The sequence below is a fragment of the Primulina tabacum genome, chromosome 16 (assembly GCF_025594145.1).
Source record: "Primulina tabacum isolate GXHZ01 chromosome 16, ASM2559414v2, whole genome shotgun sequence".
Taxonomy (NCBI): domain Eukaryota; kingdom Viridiplantae; phylum Streptophyta; class Magnoliopsida; order Lamiales; family Gesneriaceae; genus Primulina; species Primulina tabacum.
The window spans coordinates 29,643,661-29,667,111 of NC_134565.1; the positions used below are offsets into that span (position 1 = coordinate 29,643,661).

General features: G+C 36.2%; 1 protein-coding gene across 1 annotated transcript; it reads right to left on the reverse strand.

The window, feature by feature from the left end:
• Positions 1-1,376: 1,376 nt before the first annotated feature.
• On the reverse strand, positions 1,377-20,981 carry LOC142528472 (uncharacterized). Its single transcript, XM_075633523.1, is given in 9 exon segments — positions 1,377-1,558; positions 1,560-1,968; positions 2,098-3,378; positions 3,559-3,634; positions 3,637-4,311; positions 4,420-5,139; positions 17,353-17,555; positions 17,711-18,086; positions 20,831-20,981. Coding segments are annotated over 9 exon segments (4,050 nt in total). The 3' UTR covers positions 1,377-1,399.
• Positions 20,982-23,451: the final 2,470 nt, after the last annotated feature.

A 23,451-nucleotide genomic window follows, 5' to 3' on the forward strand; every position in this document is an offset into this window, starting at 1 on the left:
GCATCCCCATTAGAATGCGAGGGTGTATTCCCTTGACGATCCCCATTAGTCTCAACTTGTCTATCGGTACTAGATGCGCATCTAGGAAGCATTATATCTAAACGTTTTCCAAATTCTAAACGTAACCAACATGCATTTAAATCTAGGTTTCTAATCATGCATCATATACTAATCCCTTTTTGAGCAACTTTAAACATGTATAACATTTAACCTCAAAAAGCTTTTAAACATGTAACGTAAACGTATAAACCATGTAAACATATAGGTATCATCATAAAAATCATGTAAATCAATTAAATTTACAGACTTGAGGCTTGACGACTGAGCTTTCCGGAACTAGCGGTGTCACAACCCTTTGCAGAAACACTGCTCTGATACCAATTGAAACCCCCACTAGTCGTTTTTCTTTAAAAGATACTAGAAATCTTTTTTTTTTCTTTTTACTTCATTCGGCCGAAATACAAGCTTTTAAAATATGAATATTTTGTACCATTTAAAAATAGACCAACCAACTATTATTTGAAAATCCAAAAGAAAGTAATTCAAAGCATAAAGTCGTAAAACATCAATCAATATAAACTAATATTATTTCAAAAATAAAATTAGCTCTAACATCCTCTAAAAAACCTCTCAAAAGCATCATAAGTCACAAAAATCTCTAAGTAATCATAAATCATAAACTATTTTATTTGCGAAAAACTAGCGACGATCCTCGGGTTGTAAGCACCTTCAGTCCAGCAAGATCAACCATCAAAACCTCCATTGTTATCAAGCTCACTGCGTCGATCACACCTACTGAATCTATTGACTCAGAAAACCTTAATCATGATAACAAGTAATACATATACATTCACAAGCAATAGTGAAAATATTTTTAATAAAATAACTTTTCATGAATATGAACTTTAACGTTTTCCTTTCAACATATCATATCATATTTCCTTTCATCATACACCTATATGTTTCCCTTTTTTATTGAACTAGTATTTCACCCGTGCGATGCACAGAGTGTTATTTTATGTAATTAGATATTAAAATTAATATGTATGATAATTTGTTTACTTTCTCTATAACATGACTTTTTATCAAAGTGAAATGTTTATTATTTTCATATACATATAGAACTTAACAATGAAACACTGAATAAAAGATCATTTTGTATTTCGACTGAAAATTAATATCACACTTGTATTAGACGATGAATGATATAATGTGTTTATCAATTATATTGTATTCACATATAAATTTATGTTATATGCACAAAACAATAACTATAACAAAATAAAATGATAAACATGATACAAAATTTTAATGTGGTTTTAATTTCAATAAATAATATAAATAAAATAAAAATAAACTAAATGGATTATAGATCATACAATTAGAAAACAAAAAAAAATTACAAATTTTGAAAAACTTCCTTAAATACAACATTTGTCGTTGAATTTTTCGGGTTGCTATCACTATCACATATCAAAATTTTTAGTCCCTCAGGATTCGTAACTCTAGATACAGCAACGTACAACTGACCATGACTAAAAACAGGGTTCTTCAAAAAAAAGTCCTACATGAGACAATGATTGCCCCTGACTTTTGTTGATTGTCATTGCATATGATACAATCAATGGATATTGTCTTCGTTGAAATTTAAAAGGAAGCCTTAGATCAGAAGGCGTCAATGACATTCTTGGAATAAGCACTTTATGACATGCATTACTTCCAGTAAGAATTTTACCTTCCAAAACATGGTTTCCGAGCCTTGTCACGATCAATCTAGTGCCATTGCATAATCCAAGAGAATGATCTATGTTCCGCAACAACATAACTGGAGTTCCAACCTTCAAATTTAACTCGTGATTTGGTACTCCAGAACATCTTATTCCATTTAAGAATTCAGGGGTATGCACATCATTCAGTAGATCAACATTTCTATCTGAGTGACACGTCGTATCAGAACTTAGATACAACCTTCCCTCTGAATGGTTTAGAGAGATCATATATTTATTTATGGACTGAACGACATCAAGTGTTGGTGCCAAAATAGCTCTTTGCTGAAAATATACAGTATTGTTGATATTGTTGTCTAAAGACGGATACGTACTCTCAACTATTGATGCTATAGAATCATTGCAATCTTTGATCAAAAGTTCATCAGGAATATCTATTGTCGCATAACCGTCATTTTGTTCTCCAACTTCTCCAATTTTTCCATCTCCTAAATTAGCAATCCAATCTGAAAATTTTTTGATTTTAGCACATTCTTCATCATAACCTAAATTCTGTAAGCGCATGTTTTTCGTCAATCTCAAAACTATACAATGTCTCCAAAGATATGAAGAATTAATAGTGGCGTGAACAATATCTTGCCTACTGCCTTTTGGAATAACAGGCAATATTTGTCGAAAATCGCCACCAAAAACAACCGTTTTGCCTCCAAAAGGCAAATGAAGGCTTGAAGGATTGACAAATCTCATTATATCTTTCATACTTTTATCCAAAGCTTCAAAACAAAACTTATGCGTCATTGGAGCCTCATCCCAAATGATAAGTTTAGATTTTACAATAAGCTCTGCAAGATGACTCCCTTGTTTGATATTGCATGTTGATTCCTCATTGGGATTAAATGGAATTGCAAAATGGGAATGAGCAGTTCTTCCACCAGGCAGTAAAAGAGATGCTATACCACTTGATGCCACATTCAAGACAATTTCTCCTTTCGATCTCAAGTATGCAGATAGAGTTTTCCAGACAAATGTTTTTCCAGTACATCCATATCCATAAACAAAGAATACTCCTCCCTTATTTGAAGCAATTGCTTTCATTATTGTATCATATACACGACGCTGCTCTGAGTTCAAATTATTAATGAGTTTATCATGTTCTTGCGACAAAGATCTTCTATCAAACCGCAACTCATCATGAATTAGTCTATTTCGTGAAGACTGAAAATATTGATCACTGGGAAAAGGCATTGATTGGAGTTCTCGTAAACTCTTTCCATAGCTTTGCAATAGCTTTTCAATATCAACCAATGCATAACTTCTTAATTCTATATATATATATATATATATATAAATTATCAGTTCATGCATACCTTGGTGTTGCAGCAAGTTACGCCGTTTATATAAAATATCATCAGATAAATATGTCCAACATGACTCCCAAACAACTTCAGGTCGGCTGATACAATTCGATGATAATAGAGTAGCAAATAAAACTCTCAGAGATTGTGCTGAAGCCCAATGACTTGCCTCAATAATGTCGTCGATATACTCCTTGTCATCATTCAACAACCCTAATGCATAGCAAGCATCACGAAATGAACGGTATTGAACACCGTTAACAAAAGTTATATCATCATAGCACGTGGCGCCACGATTTACATTGAGAAGACATCTTAAATATTACATTTCCCCACAACCAGGAGGAACGTAAAAAATGCGTCCGATTGAAAATCTTTGTTTTCTGGGAACGAATTCTCGTGTTTCTTGCTTCCAAACAAACTTCATTGGTAATTCAGCATATGTTAATTCTCTTGCCTCTGGATATTTCTTATTAGCTTCCATCCAAGCAAGAAACATGCTCTGGTTAATAGTAGTTCTATCGAGAACGGTACTGATTTCATCTGAATCTGAAAAATAATATTTTGTTCATTCGGAAGATGAAAGCTCAGACGCTCGACGGGTGGATCTCTGTATTGAATATCAAATCCAAAAATTCTCCAAGCAGCCTCACACGGGGAAATATATCTGCAGTCGTAGTACATATTAACTTCATCAACATTTTTCCCTAAACTATCATCATCTGAGCTCTTGTAGAATGAGGCAGTCACATGATCATGTCCTTTATTTATATACTTGAACAAATATTTGATAGCTCGAGATTGATTGCACCATTCAACATTCATATGGGCTCCGTACCGAATTAACAAATAACGATTATGGGGAACAACAAATCTGTTATCCAGATTAACACCATTCTTGATAATTGTTCGCCCATTATCTTTGCGTCTATAAATTGGGTATCCATCCTCATCAATTGATGTTACTTCAACAAACTTTTTAGGAAAATGCTTTGAACAACGACCGTTAGACATGCATGGAGATTTCTTTCTTGTTTTTCCGCATGGACCGTGCATCATTAGATCTCGTACTGCACCATAATAAATAGGATCATTTTTTTCATCAGGAATTTCAGCAGAAATGATATGATCTATTGCCTCTGCTGCTGGATATTTGTCTTCTTTACAGAGGAAAAGCAAAATGTGGGCGTGCGTTAATCCTCGCTTTTGGAATTCCACGGTGTATATTACTAACAAAATGAGAAAAATAATTAATTATGTTTATTGAAATATATTAATTTTCTAAAATCCAAAATATTAGTACGTTATATATAATTAAAAAAACATAATTTTTTTACCTGCTTTAACATTTCCAAATATTTTATTCCTTCGAAGATCTTTAATCAAGGCATCCAACTTCATTTTAAAGATTCTGCAAACAATATCTGGACGGTCTTCTGCCCTCAACCCATAGTGCTCGATAAATCTCAAAATTTCTGGCCATTTTGGGTTACATGTAAATGTGATAAACAAATCTGGGTAACCGGCCCATTTACATATAGCCATCGCATCTTGATAGTTCTGAATCATATATCTTGCCCCTCCAGTAAAAGAAGAAGGCAAGATAATACGTCTTCCTTGTGTAGATGCGTTTGTTTCACCATGCAAAAGCGCATCATGAAGACCTTTGTACATCTCACATCTCAATTGTTTTTGATGCATCCGAATATATGTCAACCTTGCAGATTCAACCATTGTGTATGCATCAACAATGAACTGTTGAAATAGTCTTCTTGAAAACAAAATACTCGAAGATTCAAAATCTCTATCATGCAGTCGATAAGCAAAAAATTCTCTTAGACTCACCTTTTTTCTTCCTCCAATACTTGATTTAGATTCTGAAAATGGAATATCTTCTCTATAACCATCTTCACCGTATGGAAAAAGTATAGGATATTGGAGAGCAAGATACGCAGGATTCAACTCATTGATACGTTTAAGTTGGCCCGTTTGAGTTTCTACTAAAATATCTCGGTTGCCCAAAGACTCGTCGAAATCTCCCACAATTAATGCAGCAATGATAAGCACGAATTATATAGCATTTTAGGGATTTTATTTTGTCGTATTCGTGCATATCTGGCATTTTTATTCCGAGTTTTGCGCTTATTTCGTCTCATTATGGCTGTTTGCAGGTTTGACCAAAAGAGGGTGAAAACCAAAGAAATGAAAGAAAAGTCAAACCTCGCAACGCCACATCAGAAATACCCGGAAAAATAGGGGAGAAAATAAAGGCTTTGGGAAACAAAGGCCGATACACGGACCCCGGAGACAGGTCCGTGCCATTCAATTGCCAAGAACCCAACTTACAGTGTCTGCACGGACCCCTCTCCGGATGCAGGCACGGGGTCCGTGTGCGCAATATCAGATCGAGATTTTGGCGAAGATTTGCTCGTGATCTGGAAAGGAATAAAAGGAAAAAAAAAACGAGACAAAACGGGGTTTTTTTTTCAGAATTGAAGAGAGCCGACTTTTAGAGGAGAAAAAAAAAGGGCGACTTTGGGACTCTTGAAGACGGCAAAGACTTGGGAGAAACGAGAGAAAAAGACAGTGCAATTTACACGCAAGATCCGCGCACCATCATTGAGATTTCTCTTCTCTTTTATTTTCTTATTTTTAGACATGAATTCAAACAATAAATTTGATTTTAGTTTTGAATTTATGGAATAGTTTTTCTTGTGATCGGGACCACGATAGGGACAAACGACTGATTTGGTTTATTCGTTGGATCATTCAATTCATCAGTTATTTCATGTTATTGATTAATGTTTGCGTAATTTTTGTGCTTTTGATTTGACCAATTAATTGCATGTTTGTTGTTCGATCTTGACTCGAAAGGGAATAGATTGGAATTAGCTTCAAAAATATTAATCAACACACAGTTAAACCGAGTAGAAATAGTATTCGGTTTCAGTGTGCGATTTTAGGTGACAGCTGCAATTCTATCGTTGATGCATGCGTTTTTGTTTAATTAAATTCAATTAGAAATAATTGGACTGTTAAATGAAAATATGATTATAAATTCTAGAAATAGATTTATAATTAAATTAGAGGATTACATCGTGACTACGAATAATTGCTAGTCGAATAATAATCGTGCTTGAATTTGATCAGAGTTTGTTACCGTTGTGTGCTCCCGGTCATTCTATTTAAATTTGAAAAAAAAACCCCACGTTCCAAGCTTCTCTGGTAATTGATTTAGTTATTAAATTAGAATAAATTCATTTAAAAATTCACTTAGTTGAAATAATAATCAATCGCTCGTTCTTGTTTGCCTATATTAAATAAAATAATCGAATCTTAGTAATTAAATAATAGTCTCTGTGGGATCGATACTTGGACTGTTCGTCCATTTACTATAACTTGACCTAGTCCGCTTGCTAGAATTAATCCCAACCGAATTTAGCGGTCAAGTTTTTGGCGTCGTTGCCGGGGACTATTTATTTGATATTAGGATAAATTATTCATTTGAGACTAGGCTTTTATTCTTAGTTTTAAATATTTCATTCTTTCTTTAGCATTTTAATTAGATTAACTTTGTTTTAGCTTTTCATACTCTTTTGGAGCTTAAATCTTGCATTTTAATTTTTGATTTCAGGGGTTAGCTCGTGTTAAATGAGCCGTGCTCAAGACGTCAGGAATCTAGTACCACTTGATCTTGAGATTGAAAGCACTCTCCGCAGTATCCGCAGAGCTCGAAGGAACAACGACTTGACCCTGGAGTTTGAATCTGAAGCAGAATCTGAATTAGACCGTAAACCAGAGGTTTAGGAAATGGCCGGAGAAGAGGATAATCGTACGCTAATGGAACTTCATCGACCAGCATTCGGAGGTTATGGGTCTAGTATTGTGCGTCCCACAATACAGGCTAATACATTTGAGCTTAAACCGGGCATCATTCAGATGATCCAACTTCAAGTCAAATTTGGAGGATCACCTTCTGAAGACCCTAATGCACATCTGGAGAACTTTCTGTCAATCTGTGACACAATCAAATGCAATGGGGTGAGTACTGATGCCATTCGACTCAGATTATTTCCATTCTCCCTACAAGGAGAGGCTATGGAGTGGCTTCGAGACCTTCCAGCTGGTTCTATCACGACATGGGAAGGATTGGTCGAGTTCTTTATGCACAGGTATTTTTCCCCAACTAAGATTACACAGTTAAGAAATGAAATTACATCATTTAGACAGAGAGATGGGGAATCACTGAATTCAGCATGGGCGAGGTTCAAGAAAATGTTAAGGATGTCCCCGAGACATGGCTTTTCAATAGGCCAACAGGTTGAGACATTCTATTATGGAGTAGACCCTTCGGTGAGATCTATGCTCGATGCGGCAGCAAACGGAAGCTTGTACAAGAAAACGCCAACCGCAGCGCTCGAAATCATATCTAATATGGCAGAGAGCAATGTGGGTTGGCAAGACAACCGCAGGGAAAAGAAGGTAGGATTTCTAGAGATGGATGCTCTGACAGCAATTACAGCGAAACTTGATGGATTGACGCATCAGATGGCACAGTTACAGGCAAATAAATCAATACCAGTCAAACCAGTGAATCAGATTCAAGGAAGTGCTGAAATGGTTGGTGGTTCATCTAGTGACATGCCATTCATGCCAGATATGTCTTGTGAGGGGATACAGTGCTTTGGAGGGGACTCGGTGAATTATGTGGGAAACCAAGGTCGTCCACAATACAATCCATACAGTTTTTCATATAACCCCGGCTGGAGGAATCATCCGAATTTTGGATGGAGGCAACCTGAAACTTCTGTTGAGCCACTACAGTTTAATCCGCCACAACATCCTACACAGCAAAGACCTCCTCAACAACCACCTAAACCGCCGCAAGGTGCTGGACCTTCGATGCCACCCGGTTTCAAGCCACAGGATAGCAAGTCGAATCTTGAGGACATGCTTGCCAAATACATCGCTGGAAATGAGATGAGATGGCAAAACCATGATGCCATGATGCAAAGAGTGGAGACGCAACTAGGGCAGTTAGCGACACAAATGGCTACACGACCTCCGGGTACACTACCTAGTGACACGGAAAAGAATCAAAAAGGTGTCAATGCTGTCACGGTGACGTCTCCCATAAAGCAGGAGGTGGTCGATGTTGAAAGTGATGTGAAGGAAAGGGAACCAGCAAAGCAAGGGTCAAATGCCGCAAGGGAGAAAGGTAAGTCGCTGAACTCGAACTCGAATATTGATATTAAATCACTCCCATTTCCCCAAAGAGCAAAGCAACTGCAATTGGATACTCAATTTTCAAAATTTCTTGAGATTTTCAAAAAGTTGCATATAAATATCCCATTTGCAGAAGCTTTAGCTCAAATGCCCTCATATGCCAAATTTCTTAAAGAGATTTTATCAAACAAGAGGAAATTGGTTGACTTTGAGACAGTTAAGCTTTCGGAGGAGTGTTCTGCGATTTTACAAAATAAACTCCCTCCGAAGCTTAAGGATCCAGGTAGTTTTTCTATCCCTTGCACTATTGGAACTTCAAATTTCAGTAAAGCTTTCTGTGACTTAGGTGCAAGCATTAACTTGATGTCATATTCATGCTTTGAGAAACTGAAAATAGGTGAAGTGAAGCCAACTACAATTTCCCTACAGTTAGCTGATAGATCGATTAAATATCCTAGGGGAGTTGTAGAGGACGTGTTAGTTAAGGTTGACAAGTTCATTTTTCCGGTCGATTTTGTTGTGTTGGATATGGAAGAAGATCGTGAGATTCCCCTTATTTTAGGAAGACCGTTTTTAGCCACTGGGAAAGCCCTGATAGATGTACAAAAGGGTGAGTTGGTGCTGAGACTGAATGATGAGAGTGTGGTGTTTAATGTTTTTCAGTCCATCAAATATCCTAATGATACATCTGCTTGTTTTAGAATTGATGCTACGGACGAGTTTGTTGAGTGTGTTTTACAGGAATTGATAGGTGACGATCTTTTGGAGGTCTGCTTAACTCTTTCATCTCCGCAAGAATTGGGAAATCAAGAGCTTCATGAATGTATCTCCTATTTGGAAGCAGGCAGACCAATTTCAAAGACGGTAAATTCTAGGATTGGGGAGCTTGGGCATGTCCCAAGACCGTTAAAGTCATCCATCGAAGAATCCCCGATCCTAGAGATGAAACCTCTTCCTTCGCACTTAAAATACCTGTTTTTGCTTGATAATGATAAATTGCCAGTAATTGTTTCATCTACTTTGACAGGTATGGAGGAAGAGAAGCTGCTGCGAGTCTTGAGGGATAACATCAAAGCCATATGTTGGAGCATTGCAGACATTAAGGGGATCAGCTCTTCTATGTGTATGCATAAGATTCTGATGGAGGCCGATCACAAGACGTCTACTCAACCCCAAAGGCGTCTAAACCCAGCCATGCAAGAGGTGGTAAAGAAAGAGGTGATTAAGCTACTGGATGCAGGTATTATTTATCCGATTTCTGACAGTAGGTGGGTCAGTCCAGTCCAAGTCGTTCCAAAGAAAGGTGGGATCACTGTTGTGAAAAATGATAATAATGAATTAATTCCCACGAGAACTGTTACAGGGTGGCGTGTTTGCATCGATTATAGAAAACTTAACGATGCCACCCGTAAAGATCATTTCCCCCTCCCGTTTATTGATCAAATGTTGGAAAGGTTAGCAGGCCATTCTTTTTATTGTTTTCTGGATGGTTATTCGGGTTATATGCAAATTCCCATCGACTCTGAAGATCAGGAGAAAACCACTTTTACTTGTCCTTATGGGACATTTGCATATAAACGGATGCCATTCGGTCTATGTAATGCACCAGCAACCTTCCAACGATGCATGATGGCAATTTTTCATGATATGATTGAGGATTTCATTGAGATATTCATGGATGACTTTTCTGTATTTGGCTCCTCGTTTGATACTTGTTTAATTAACATGTCTAAGGTTTTGGAGAGATGTGAAGAGTCGAATTTGGTCTTAAATTGGGAAAAATGTCATTTTATGGTGAGAGAGGGAATAGTGTTGGGGCATAAAATTTCTGAAAATGGGATTGAGGTCGATAAGGCAAAGATTGAAGTAATTGAGAAACTTCCAGCCCCAACCAACATTAGAGGAGTGCGTAGTTTCCTTGGGCATGCGGGATTCTACAGACGATTTATAAAAGATTTTTCTAGCATTGCCAAGCCCATGACTAATTTACTGATAAAAGATGTGCCTTTTGATTTCTTTGCTGAGTGTGTGCAAGCATTTCAGGTTCTGAAAGAGAAATTAATCACAGCACCTGTGATGATAGCACCTGACTGGGGGTCGCCATTTGAGGTGATGTGTGATGCAAGCGACACGGCGTTAGGGGCAGTGTTGGGACAAAAGAGAGACAAGTGCATTCATGTCATCTACTATGCTAGTATGACATTGTCAGCCGCCCAACTAAACTATGCCACCACAGAGAAGGAGCTTCTTGCTGTTGTTTTTGCTCTGGATAAGTTTAGATCGTATTTAATAGGGAGCAGAGTTGTAGTGCACACAGACCATTCAGCCTTGAATTACTTAATGTCTAAAAAAGATGCAAAACCAAGGCTAATTCGTTGGATTCTTCTTCTGCAGGAATTTGACTTGACGATAATCGATAGGAAGGGCACAGAAAATCAAGTTGCTGACCATCTTTCACGTCTGGAGAATCACGTTCAAGGTAATGATTTTATTCGCGACGATTTCCCGGATGAACAACTCTTCGAGATCACCAATCTACCGTGGTATGCTGACTTTGTTAATTATCTATCAAGTAAGTTCATTCCCCCCCATTTTACATATCAGCAAAAGAAAAAGTTTTTCTCAGATTTAAAATACTATTTGTGGGAGGACCCTTATTTGTTTAGAATATGTGCAGACGGTATAATTCGTGGATGCATTCCCCAAGAAGAGGTAAGTGAAATTTTGTTTCATTGTCATGCTGGTCCGGCTGGAGGCCATTTTGGGGCAACTAGAGCTGCGTCCAAAGTCCTCCAGTCTTGTTTTTATTGGCCTACTTTGTTTAAGGATGCGCATGAATATGTCACAAAATGTCCGGATTGTCAGCGAACAGGTAATATTTCTAGGAGACATGAATTACCTCTCAATAACATTCTTGTGTGTGAATTATTTGATGTGTGGGGTATCGATTTCATGGGTCTGTTCCCGGTTTCTTTTGGGAACAAGTATATTTTGGTGGCTGTAGACTACGTGTCTAAGTGGGTGGAAGCAAGTGCATGCAAAACTAATGATTCTAGGGTTGTTGTTCAATTTCTTATGAAAAACATTTTCTCACGTTTTGGCACACCTAGAGCCATTATCAGCGATGGGGGTACTCATTTTTGTAATCGTCAGTTTGACAGTCTGTTGGATAAGTATGGGGTCCGACATAAGGTGGCAACACCTTATCACCCCCAAACTAGTGGTCAAGTCGAGGTTTCGAACCGAGAACTAAAACGCATTCTTGAGAAGACTGTCGGTGCTTCGAGGAAAGAATGGTCTAGGAAACTCGACGATGCACTATGGGCATACCGCACCGCTTTTTAAACCCCCATTGGCATGTCCCCTTTCAAATTGTTATATGGAAAATCGTGTCACCTACCTGTAGAACTTGAACATAAGGCTTATTGGGCTACTAAATTTCTGAATTTTGATGCTAAAGCCACAGGTGACGAGAGAGTGCTGCAGCTAAATGAATTGGACGAGTTCAGGTTGGAGGCCTACGAGAATGCCAAGCTTTACAAAGAGAAAACCAAATGCTGGCATGATCAAAACATCGTCCATCGAGAATTTGTGGTAGGACAACTGGTCCTACTAAATAATTCTCGTCTGAAACTGATGCCAGGTAAGTTGCGTTCACGGTGGTCAGGACCATACACTATCACACAAGTTTTTCCCTACGGAACAGTGGAGATCACGAGTGCAACAACCGGAGCTTTCAAAGTAAATGGGCATAGGCTGAAGGTTTATCATGGTGGTGCCATACCCGATGAGCCGACCACAGTGGATCTACAAGATCCAAACTAAATCAAGGGAGTACAGTCAGGCTATCGACTCTAAATTTAGCGCTTACTGGGAGGCAACCCAGTGTTTATTTTTATTTTTCTTTCATGCTTTAGTTTATTTTATTCGTTCTAGTTTACTTTCTTTTTGTTTTTCTAGCATTGCTCGTGAGTTAATCTCAGTGAATGGTGGTGCAGGTAATTTATCTACTAGCGGTGGAATTTCTCAAGTGTGGGAGAATCTATCAGGGCGATCGGCTTCAAAACCACGAATTGACCAGGGAAGTGTCTGTACAATTCTTGCATCTTGTGTGCTTGATTGAGCCTCAAATTTCGTGTTTAGATCTATAGAATTGTACATGCATGGCATCACATTTGGGTTGGTTCGTATATTTTTCAAAAAAAAAAAAAAGTGTAAAATTGGTTTTCTTATACCGAGCCTCCACGGACCCGCCCCCGGACCCCTACACGGGGTCCGTTTACTTATTCTTCGAAGTGCCAATTTCCCGAGTCTGCACAGATCTCATCCCGGACCCCTACCCGGGGTCCGTGTTCTTCACTTTCGCGACATCACAAAAATAAAATCGCGCAGCCCCTCTTCCAAATCCCTAAAACCTCAAAGCGTTTCCTTCTCTCGCACCACCGCCACAATCACTCACGCCGCCGCACCACCGCCGTCCTCACCACCTCTCCCGCCGCCCGAAACACACCTCCATCACCTACTCTAACACTCCATTAAGCAACACCCACCGCCACAATCGCTCACGCCGCATCTTTCACCGCCGGAACACCACCCTTCGCCGTGCTTTCATCATCGTCATCTTCTTTTTCCGGTAAGCGTGGCTAAGCCTCTTCTCCATTGGCGATTATCAGTGTTGGGAATTTTGTGTGCGGTAGAAGAGATTAATTTATTGCGAGATAGTTCGTTTATTGCTTGGGTCTTTGTCTTCGGTTTGCTTGGTTAGACTGCGGTGATTGATTTGGTTGTTTTATTTGGGTTGCATTCGTGAATTTTTGTGTTTGAGATTGGGTGAAGTGAATTGGTTGAAACAAAATGCCTCCTCGTCGACTGACTAGTAAGCGTGCACGAGGCGAGGCTTCCTCATCATCTCGCCGCGCCAGAGTAGAGTTTGACTCCTTCAGATTCACATCCCTCGAGAACTCTGATTGGTACTCGGCCCTGCATGAGAACGCATTGATCGTTGAAAAGTCTATCCACCCCCGGATTGATCACGAGGTACCAATTCGGGCTGAATTCGATAAGTTTGGTTGGGGACCACTGTTGGACATCACCGGTCCCTACTTCCCCGAGTTGGTATGGCAATTTTATGCCAACTTTGACGACAAGAGTACTACTGGGCTGCAGCACATCCGCACTTTTGTAAAGGGGGTGCCTATCGAGTTTGATACTGCCTATCTAGCCACTCTGTTGAATGTACCAAATGAGGGCCCCCCGGTGAGTCATAATCAGCTAGACATGTTCTTCTCTGACATCACCTTTCAGATTCCCGAGGCCCGACATCGTCTGCAGTACTTCACTTCCCAGACCGGGTCTCGCTCGAGCGTCCTGCCCACTTCCCTCACGTTGCTTGATCGCTTAATCTGTTATTTCACGGGAGCTAACATTGTACCAAGGAAACCCGGGAACAACGAGGTCAGAATTATAGATTTATACATTATCGATAAAATGTTGAATGGGTTGGGGGCTATTCCTGGGATTCCGGTGGCTTCGATCATACTCGCACATATGCGCTCTGTCGCACATATTAACCCCACCAAGAACAAGCGCCCATATGCCCCTTTTCCGATCATCATCTCCAGGATTTTAGCGGCCCACGGCGTCGATCTCACCGGCGAGACGTCCCTCGCCCCCACTTCTACACAGATGCTCACCCCTCAGGCTATGCAGGGGGTGTATTTCATTTTCAGGCAGGGTGCGTGGTATCGGAACCCTGAGAGTCGACATATCGACCATCATCCCCGTGACCCACCGGTGCCTCCCCCTGCCATCGATGACCGCGCCTGGGATGCCCGTGGGGAGGAAGAAGCGGCATTGGATGCCCGAGCTGGCCCTAGAGCTGACGTACCCCCTAGACCGCGCAACTCGCAAGCCCGGCGCCACTTTTACTCATCCGTACTCGACTGAATGGACGACATCCAAAACCGCTTAGCTCGTATCGAGCAACAGTCTCCTGACGCCTATGCCCCACCCTGGGAAAGAGCTACGCTCGAGGCATTCATGGACTTAGAGTTGGGATCCGAGGACGAGCTGTAATTTATTCTGTTAGGATGTGTGGAGGATGTTATTGTTTTTTCTAGATTTCGCCCTTTTTATGTTGTTATCAACGTTTTCAGACTTGATCTTTATCGTTACTCTTATTTGAATTTTGATCGTGTGTTTGTGTGTTTCTCCTATTCCTTTTTACGTTTCCTTATGTATTCGATGTCGTGTTTTTCAGGAGTTGCTGATTTCTACCACATTTTCACCACTTACTCGCAATTTGTCCAGGGAAGTGTTTTTGCTTTAACTGTCTTGATCGTTCCTTTTCTATTGCTTTACACTGAGGGCAGTGTCGTGATCAAAGTGTGGGGGTGGGTCAGTCTTGTTACACATCGTTGCACAACACTTAACAACACTTTTCACGTAGGATGGAACTATTTTTAGACTAAGAACTCTTGTTTCACTTGATAATCGGATTAATTTGTTAGATTTTGGATCACCCGAAAAATTGGTTCATGCCTAGTATTGAGTGAGAGGAGTCGTAGTTTCAAGGAGAGAGTCTAACATGAACCAGTTCTGTATCAACATTTTGTTCAATGCACGTGGTCAAACTTTTACTCATTGATAGTGAATTGGTGAAATGTGAACTTAAAAAAAAAATAGATTAATCGAACAACGATCCCTAGAACTTGTCTGATTAGCCCTCGAAGCGAAAATACGAACGATGGTGACTTAGGGATGATTTAGGCGATCTTTGGACCGTTTGAGCCTTTCAAGCCTGACCGATACATCATTCATTGCCCTAGTAACCCCTTTTGAGCCTGAAAAAAAAAATTGTAATGGTGTGTGTCAATGACACACAGTCAGCCCCCATTCGTCAGTTATTCAGTGTCCCACATCAACTACCTGAATCTTAGCCTATACACTTTTTCCTACCTACATGTGAGAGAAATAAAACTCCTGTGCACATTGGAATGTTTGAATTACGCCAATGGATTGAAGAATTGAGTGAAGGAGTCGATGAATTTTTGTTCATGTGAACTTAAGAAAAAAAAAAAAAGCTGTGGGTGAAAGTTGGTGGACAATGAGAAAGAAAATGAGACGCTAGAGCTCTGAAAATGATGAAAAGATAGTAACTGTTGACGAGTCGAAAGTTGAATGAATGTGCTACAGGAATAATTTTTATTGTATCTCACTTTTGATTCCCCTATCTTTTATTGTAGCCGTGAGCCTTGGCCTTACGTTATAAGCTTGAAAAGACCTATTAACCAGGTCATTGTCGTTCAACATTTAGTAGAGAGGGGTATGAAAGTCAAGCATATGGGGCGTTTCAATAACAAATGAAAATAAGTGATCATGAAACCAAGTAGCTGGAGATGAGTACGAGTCAGACCTACACACTACACACATCTTGTTCTGTTGATCCTGACTGGGTAAATGTTTGAATCTTGAATTGCAACGAAAACGAACCTTGTGATATGCGAAGTGTGATCTTTTGACCGGGGGTGAAAGAGTTTAACAAATTGAGAAGTTTTGATTGTGGTACTTGAGTTCTGAATCTGAAATATTTTCATCTTTATTTATTGTCTAATTTGTTCGAGGACGAACAGGGGTTAAGTGTGGGGGAGTTGATAAGCACGAATTATATAGCATTTTAGGGATTTTATTTTGTCGTATTCGTGCATATCTGGCATTTTTATTCCGAGTTTTGCGCTTATTTCGTCTCATTATGGCTGTTTGCAGGTTTGACCAAAAGAGGATGAAAACCAAAGAAACGAAAGAAAAGTCAAACCTCGCAATGCCACATCAGAAATACCTGGAAAAATAGGGGAGAAAATAAAGGCTTTGGGAAACAAAGGCCGATACACGGACCCCGGAGACAGGTCCGTGCCATTCAATTGCCAAGAACCCAACTTATAGTGTCTGCACGGACCCCTCTCCGGATGCAGGCACGGGGTCCGTGTGCGCAATATCAGATCGAGATTTTGGCGAAGATTTGCTCGTGATCTGGAAAGGAATAAAAGGAAAAAAAAAACGAGACAAAACGGGGGTTTTTTTTCAGAATTGAAGAGAGCCGACTTTTAGAGGAGAAAAAAAAAGGGCGACTTTGGGACTCTTGAAGACGGCAAAGACTTGGGAGAAACGAGAGAAAAAGACAGTGCAATTTACACGCAAGATCCGCGCACCATCATTGAGATTTCTCTTCTCTTTTATTTTCTTATTTTTAGACATGAATTCAAACAATAAATTTGATTTTAGTTTTGAATTTATGGAGTAGTTTTTCTTGTGATTGGGACCACGATAGGGACAAACGACTGATTTGGTTTATTCGTTGGATCATTCAATTCATCAGTTATTTCATGTTATTGATTAATGTTTGCGTAATTTTCGTGCTTTTGATTTGGTCAATTAATTGCATGTTTGTTGTTCGATCTTGACTCGAAAGGGAATAGATTGGAATTAGCTTCAAAAATATTAATCAACACACAGTTAAACCGACTAGAAATAGTATTCGATTTCAGTGTGCGATTTTAGGTGCAGCTGTAATTCTATCGTTGATGCATGCGTTTTTGTTTAATTAAATTCAATTAGAAATAATTGGACTGTTAAATGAAAATAGGATTATAAATTCTAGAAATAGATTTATAATTAAATTAGAGGATTACATCGTGACTACGAATAATTGCTAGTCGAATAATTCTCGTGCTTGAATTTGATCAGAGTTTGTTACCGTTGTGTGCTCCCGGTCATTCTATTTAAATTTGAAAAAAAACCCCACGTTCCAAGCTTCTCTGGTAATTGATTTAGTTATTAAATTAGAATAAGTTCATTTAAAAATTCACTTAGTTGAAATAATAATCAATCGCTCGTTCTTGTTTGCCTAAATTAAATAAAATAATCGAATCTTAGTAATTAAATAATAGTCTCTGTGGGATCGATACTTGGACTGTTCGTCCATTTACTATAACTTGACCTAGTCCGCTTGCTAGAATTAATCCCAACCGAATTTAGCGGTCAAGCAACCTCAGAAGCAGATGGAAGATTATATCTCCTTCCGTCCCCACTTCTTCTACCAATCAACTTTAATTTCACATCGGATCGTCCTTCTACCATCATTCTTTCTTTGGTCATCCTAAAACACTTGACCAAAACATTGTTTTCATCCAACATTACCTTCAGATCAGAAACTAACTCTAAATGCAGATTATTTGTGTCGTTATTTTGTCTGAAAAATATTTCGATTAAAAAAATTTAATTTCTAGAACAAAAATAGAAAATATGGTCTATTCAATGTAACATATAGAATTTGAGATATACCTGACAGCAGAAATCCGATTAGAAATTTCGTTTTCTGTGTCTTAAATATACAGCTGAGCAAACTTCGGGGATGAACCTTCACATGGAAGTAGGCTTCCGATTAAATGATAATTCTGACCATGAAGTTTAAAAATTGGAGGGGAGCCACCTCGATTTAAACTTGAATCTATCTTCCCTCCCATCGACGTGAAGCAAAACATATTATTGTATGATCGGATGCTCTCTAGAAAATGTTTGCTCTTATCACTCACTCCGTTCAATAAATCATGCAGTAATTGAGGAGGTTTTTTTAAAGGAGGAAGTTGTATTTTTCCTTGCATACAACATAGAGAGTACTTAGGATTTCTAGATTTATAACTTCGACATAACCTCTCTTCATACCAAAACATCGCACCACAAAATTCACATTTGTACGTTGGATTCCCTATGTCCCAATAATCTATATATAAAAGGACATTGTTAAATACAAATTTAAGGAAAAAAATAAAAGAAAATTTATATAATAACATAACAAAAAAATTAAAATTATCCTAATTGAAAAATAATAAAAACATAAAATTTAACTGTACCAATTGATGTTATTGAGGTTCTTTTGTCACGATTATTGCAATCGTGTTGACTGTCCGATATGGAAATTGAATTAATATGAATGGAACCAGATTTTTCAACTGCAAAAAACAAAAAAAATAATAAAAAGTATTATTGAAATAATGCAATAAATACGTTAAAAAAATTATATTTAAATATTGTAATATTATTATATGTAATATGAAAATGTGAATTTTAAAAATAAATTTTTAATTAATTATTAGAACATCTTAGTTAAAAAAATTATATTTAAATATTGTAATATTATTATATCTAGAATGAAAATGTGAATTTTAAAAATAAATTTTTTAATTAATTATTAGAACATCTTAGGGTATATTTTCATATTTTTCAAATTAAAGTTAAACATTAGTAATAATGTTAAAATATATTCACATTAAATATTTACATTGACGAACATACTTCAATTTATGAAGAATCTTAATAGAAGAGATATGAAAACCATCACCATTAGTTAGATCAATGATCTCTGAGATATTTGTAGTTGAGCTGCTAGGTATTTCAAAAGATACATTTTTGGCCATTCGGTTTGATGGATTAACTGCAAAAAAAATTATAAATATTAAATACAGTAATTTATATATTAGAAAAACTTTAAAAAAGTACTTTATTTAATTAAAAAAATTCATACCATTTGTAATATCGCTTAACGGAGATATTGATGTATTGATGAACTTGTAATTTTAGATCTAATTTTTGTCATCTTTTTCGAGTGTTTTAACTTCACGCCGAAACTCATGGCGTGTACAGATACATACTCGAATTTTTAACCTCGGAAAAAATCTTTGTGGGGTCTAATATAGTTAGATTTACCGTTGATTTTTTTGAGAAAAGATTTGATGTCATTTTTTTGTGATTTTTCTAAATTATTTTGACGTTTTTGCTTCAGATTCTATTACTTTTGGAATAATAATTTTCGGATAAGCTTTAAATCCGAAAATTATCATATAAAAAATTTATTTTTTCCGAAATATAAATTTTATAAAACATGTTTTCAAGCATTATTCATTTTTTTCGAAACAGATCTATAGATCTGTTTATGGAGCACAAGATCTATTTAGATCTGGTCATGTTTCACCCAGATCTTCATGTTTTTATTTCTATACCTCAGAAAAAATCGTTAGTGACTAATTTATTTAAATATACTATCAACTATTCTGAGAAAATATTTCAAACAAACAGATTTCTTTTGTTTTAAAATTTCAGGAGATCTAACTCAGAAAAAATTTGGCAAGTAATATATATGAATCAACATTTGATTTTTTTGAGTTAAGAATCTATTAATTCGCCGATTGTTTAAAATTATTGTCATTATTTCGGATTCTGTAAAATTCTAAAGATAATATATGCATTTTTCGATGTTAAATCTATGATAAATCTTGCATACTATTGTAGAGTTTTCGAGATAAAATATATTTTTATGAATAAATCTCCGAATCTCGAATAATTTTTTACATGTTATTTTAACTATCATTATTATTTTAATTTTGAACACATATTTCGAAGAGAAAAAACTTAGATTCATCCTTATTCTATTATTTTGTTATTTCTGCATATTAATGTTTTGATAATAAAGTTTGTTTATCTTGAAGGTGTAACTACGGTAAGACAAAATATCATCAAAGACTGAAAACTCCTTCTCCGAAAGAGTTAAATCATGGCTGGTACTTTCAGAACATATTTTTGCTTAGAACTTTGGAAATAAGGTATACTACATTTTCGCCACAAATGCCTAACTTTTTTCAATAAAAGAATGACAAAAAAAAATACCTTTTGTTTGGTCGTCACTCTTCTGTCGCTTACCCCTTAGAACACTTGAATTTGTTAGTCGCTTCATTGTTGGTTTGAGCCTTCGAAATTCTGCATTGTTATTTTTTATGAAGATTGGATCTGTAAATGTCACATCTTTGTTGACTGTATGTGTTTGATTGTTAAAAATATGTGTGGATAGGATTTGGGATTGTCTTTTGAACAAAGTGGATTTCTGTTGAGAATTTTCAAAGAAGAATGAGTGGTAGTAGTGGTTTGAGTTTATTATAAAGAGCAGTAATCAAACATCTCATTGATGTAGGTATTTTGAAACTTGAAATTAGTTGTGATAATAATTTTTTTGGAGTTAATTTTAATGGCATCAATTAGTCATTTATTATTAGTAGCTTTTTTGAAACTCTAAAGGCAACTGAATATTTTAGTTTTTTAATTTTTAAGCCTCTATTTTGGAAAGATAGTTAATTTTGTACGTTAAGTTTCAAGAATATCATTTTTGGAATAAGGAAAAAGTTAATTGTTTGGCCTAATTTTTTTTAATTTATGTTCGATTTATTTGAAAATATAGAATTTCAAATTCAAAATATTAATTTGCACAAATAAAATTTGAAAATAAGTAAAATTGTGGTTACTCTAAATCTTCAATGACAAAATCAATAAGTTTTGTGGAACGGCCACTAATTTCTTTATTTTGAGGTTAGTCTTTTGCTATTATTTTGCCAATGACATCTAGAAAGAAATAAAAAAAATTGTAAAAATGATAGAAAATGTGATAGATGCATAAGTAAATGAAAGAAATCAACTTACCAAAAAGTTCATTCTCATCAATGACATCTGCATTTTTCAAATCTCTAAAACTCTTGAACTTATGTATTGTTGTCTTATATTTCAGACGATTGTCCGCAACAATTACGTTTTTTATTGCAAAAAGATGACCTTCTCGGAGAATTGGTTTCATTTTCTAGATGAGGCCTTCTTTTATTGTTGCATTTATGCGCGAACCCTAAAAATATGGAGAATGTATATATTATATTTATCGTGTTTACAGGATTTCAATATCAAATACATATATAAATTTGTTATCTCATTATCATGTAAGATGCATTCGAAAGTAGGACCATTGTTTCCATATGGAGGAAGATCGTAACAACGAACCAGCCGTAGTTTTAACGTCCATTGCCAGGTTGAAGGCTCAATTTCACGAACATAACTGAATAAAGGTGCCATTAGGGGAATAAAGATTAGCTGCTACAAAACGAATTGGAAAACGGTTTTGTATTTTGTTGGTAGAGTTTTTGGATTCTGTCTTTTGTGTGTTGTGATGATATATCATGGAAATTTATATATATATATATATATATATATATATATATATATATTTTTGTAGATTAAAAACATTAATGTTAATTTAATAAATTGATTTCGGAGCGCAAATTTTGAAGCATGATTCAAATTTCCAAAATTCGAATTTAAAATTTGAATATCATTTTGAATTTGGTTTATAAATAAATCCTAGGATGAAATTAAATTTTTGGATTTGAAATTTGAAATCTAATTTAATTTTGTTTGTAATTCCTAGAAGAGATTCAATTTTCAAAGTTATTATACACACAGATATTAATATACAGTTTTAAAATTGAATTAAATATAATTAGACATTTATTATAATATATTTTATCACATTTTTCGAAAATTTCTTTTTTTAGAAAGTATCTTTTGGCGAAAAATTACCATAAATAGCATACAACTCTGCTTTTATATATATATAGATTCACATCCTCAATTATTGCTTTCGTATTAGCTGTAGTCGATGGATCCATCTACGTATTACCACGGTACCGGACGACAGGGACATCAACGACACTCTCATCTGTCAACTGAGCTTTGGCTTTATATATCATCGTATTAGTTACAATTAATTCACCTCATTAAAATTTTCATATATCCATCACTTATAAAAATTCATGCACATATAAGCCATTTTTCTTTTAAACCAAGCATGCAACAAGTCTTTTATCATTAACGTTTTATCATAAAATTCTATAAACATTTGAAATAAATATTTTAACATTTATTTCATCATTCAGGGTTCTGCCATGACGTCTAACATTTTTCAGGTGTAAAATGACAGTTTTGCCCTGAAACCTTAACTTTCTCAATTTAACTTTAGACCTTAAAAAGACGACCCAAATCTATCCAAACTTAACATATGACCTTAAATACACCCATAAATATTTTTTAGACGTAAACTTAAGTTTCTCGACTAATTTCTCAATTCGTTTTTAAATTTAGACATACATCCCGGTTTTGACTTGTATGGATTCGAAACTTAACCAAATTTTACCAAATTCGAACTAAGGCTTAATAACACCTAACTAAAACATATTCAACCCAATTCAAGTCCATGAAGACCTTCGAATCAGCCTAGACCATCTACTGAACCTTTCTGCCCAAACTCGAAAACCAGGGCCTCCCTAATTGAATCACAAAAACATGAGTTGTATGCATGTGTGCCCATAAAAACGACAATATACCATGTTTATCATGTTTATGCATGCAAGCATGTATCAAGCATATAATATGGTGTGAAAGATAAAAAAAAGGAGATTAAGACGTGCCTTTGAACGAAAACGATTTGCAATGCAATGACATCAACACGGGGAGGACCTTGTTGAATTTTCCCTTCAAACTTCACGTGACTTTGCTTGAAAATTATGTATGTGATCATGTAGGCTGATGGAGGAAGAGTCTTTGTGTTATTCTAGGGAAGGGCGTGAGTTTTGGGATTTATGGGAAGGGTTTATTGTATTAAAATTTAATATATAATACATGGTGTAAGCTTAGATCCATTAACCTTGTATAATAGGCGCATTATACTCATTATTTAATATTTAAAATATTTTGTTTAGGAAATGTTGTGAAAATATTAGAGTTCTTGAAAAGTTTATATTTTCATCAAAAATCGAATACCGTTTAAAAATACGACTCGACGTTATAAAAATACCTCAAAACCCTCATTTTCGAAAATTTCATTTAAAATACACCACACATTAAACCACTAAAAATAATTATTTAATACAAATATTTTCTTTTATTTAGTCATCGGCCTCCGTTCCTCGATCGTGTCTCGAATAACCTTTAAAACACAGTTTTATGCATTATAACAGAAAACCTTATTTTAAACATGTGATCATGCGGATCATAATTAATTCATGCTATTAAAACTATTTAATTACTCATTTTCCATTTACCTTAGATTTGCATGCAGTTGGATTATGTTATCGTATTTTTGGACCTTACAGATCGGTTGGCACATGTTTTAACTAGAAAACATTTCGAACAATTTTATTTAAAACCGAGCTGAAAATCTTTAAATGAAGGAGAAAAAATAGATGTAAATAGCTACCCGAAACAAAAGTTTCTGAAAT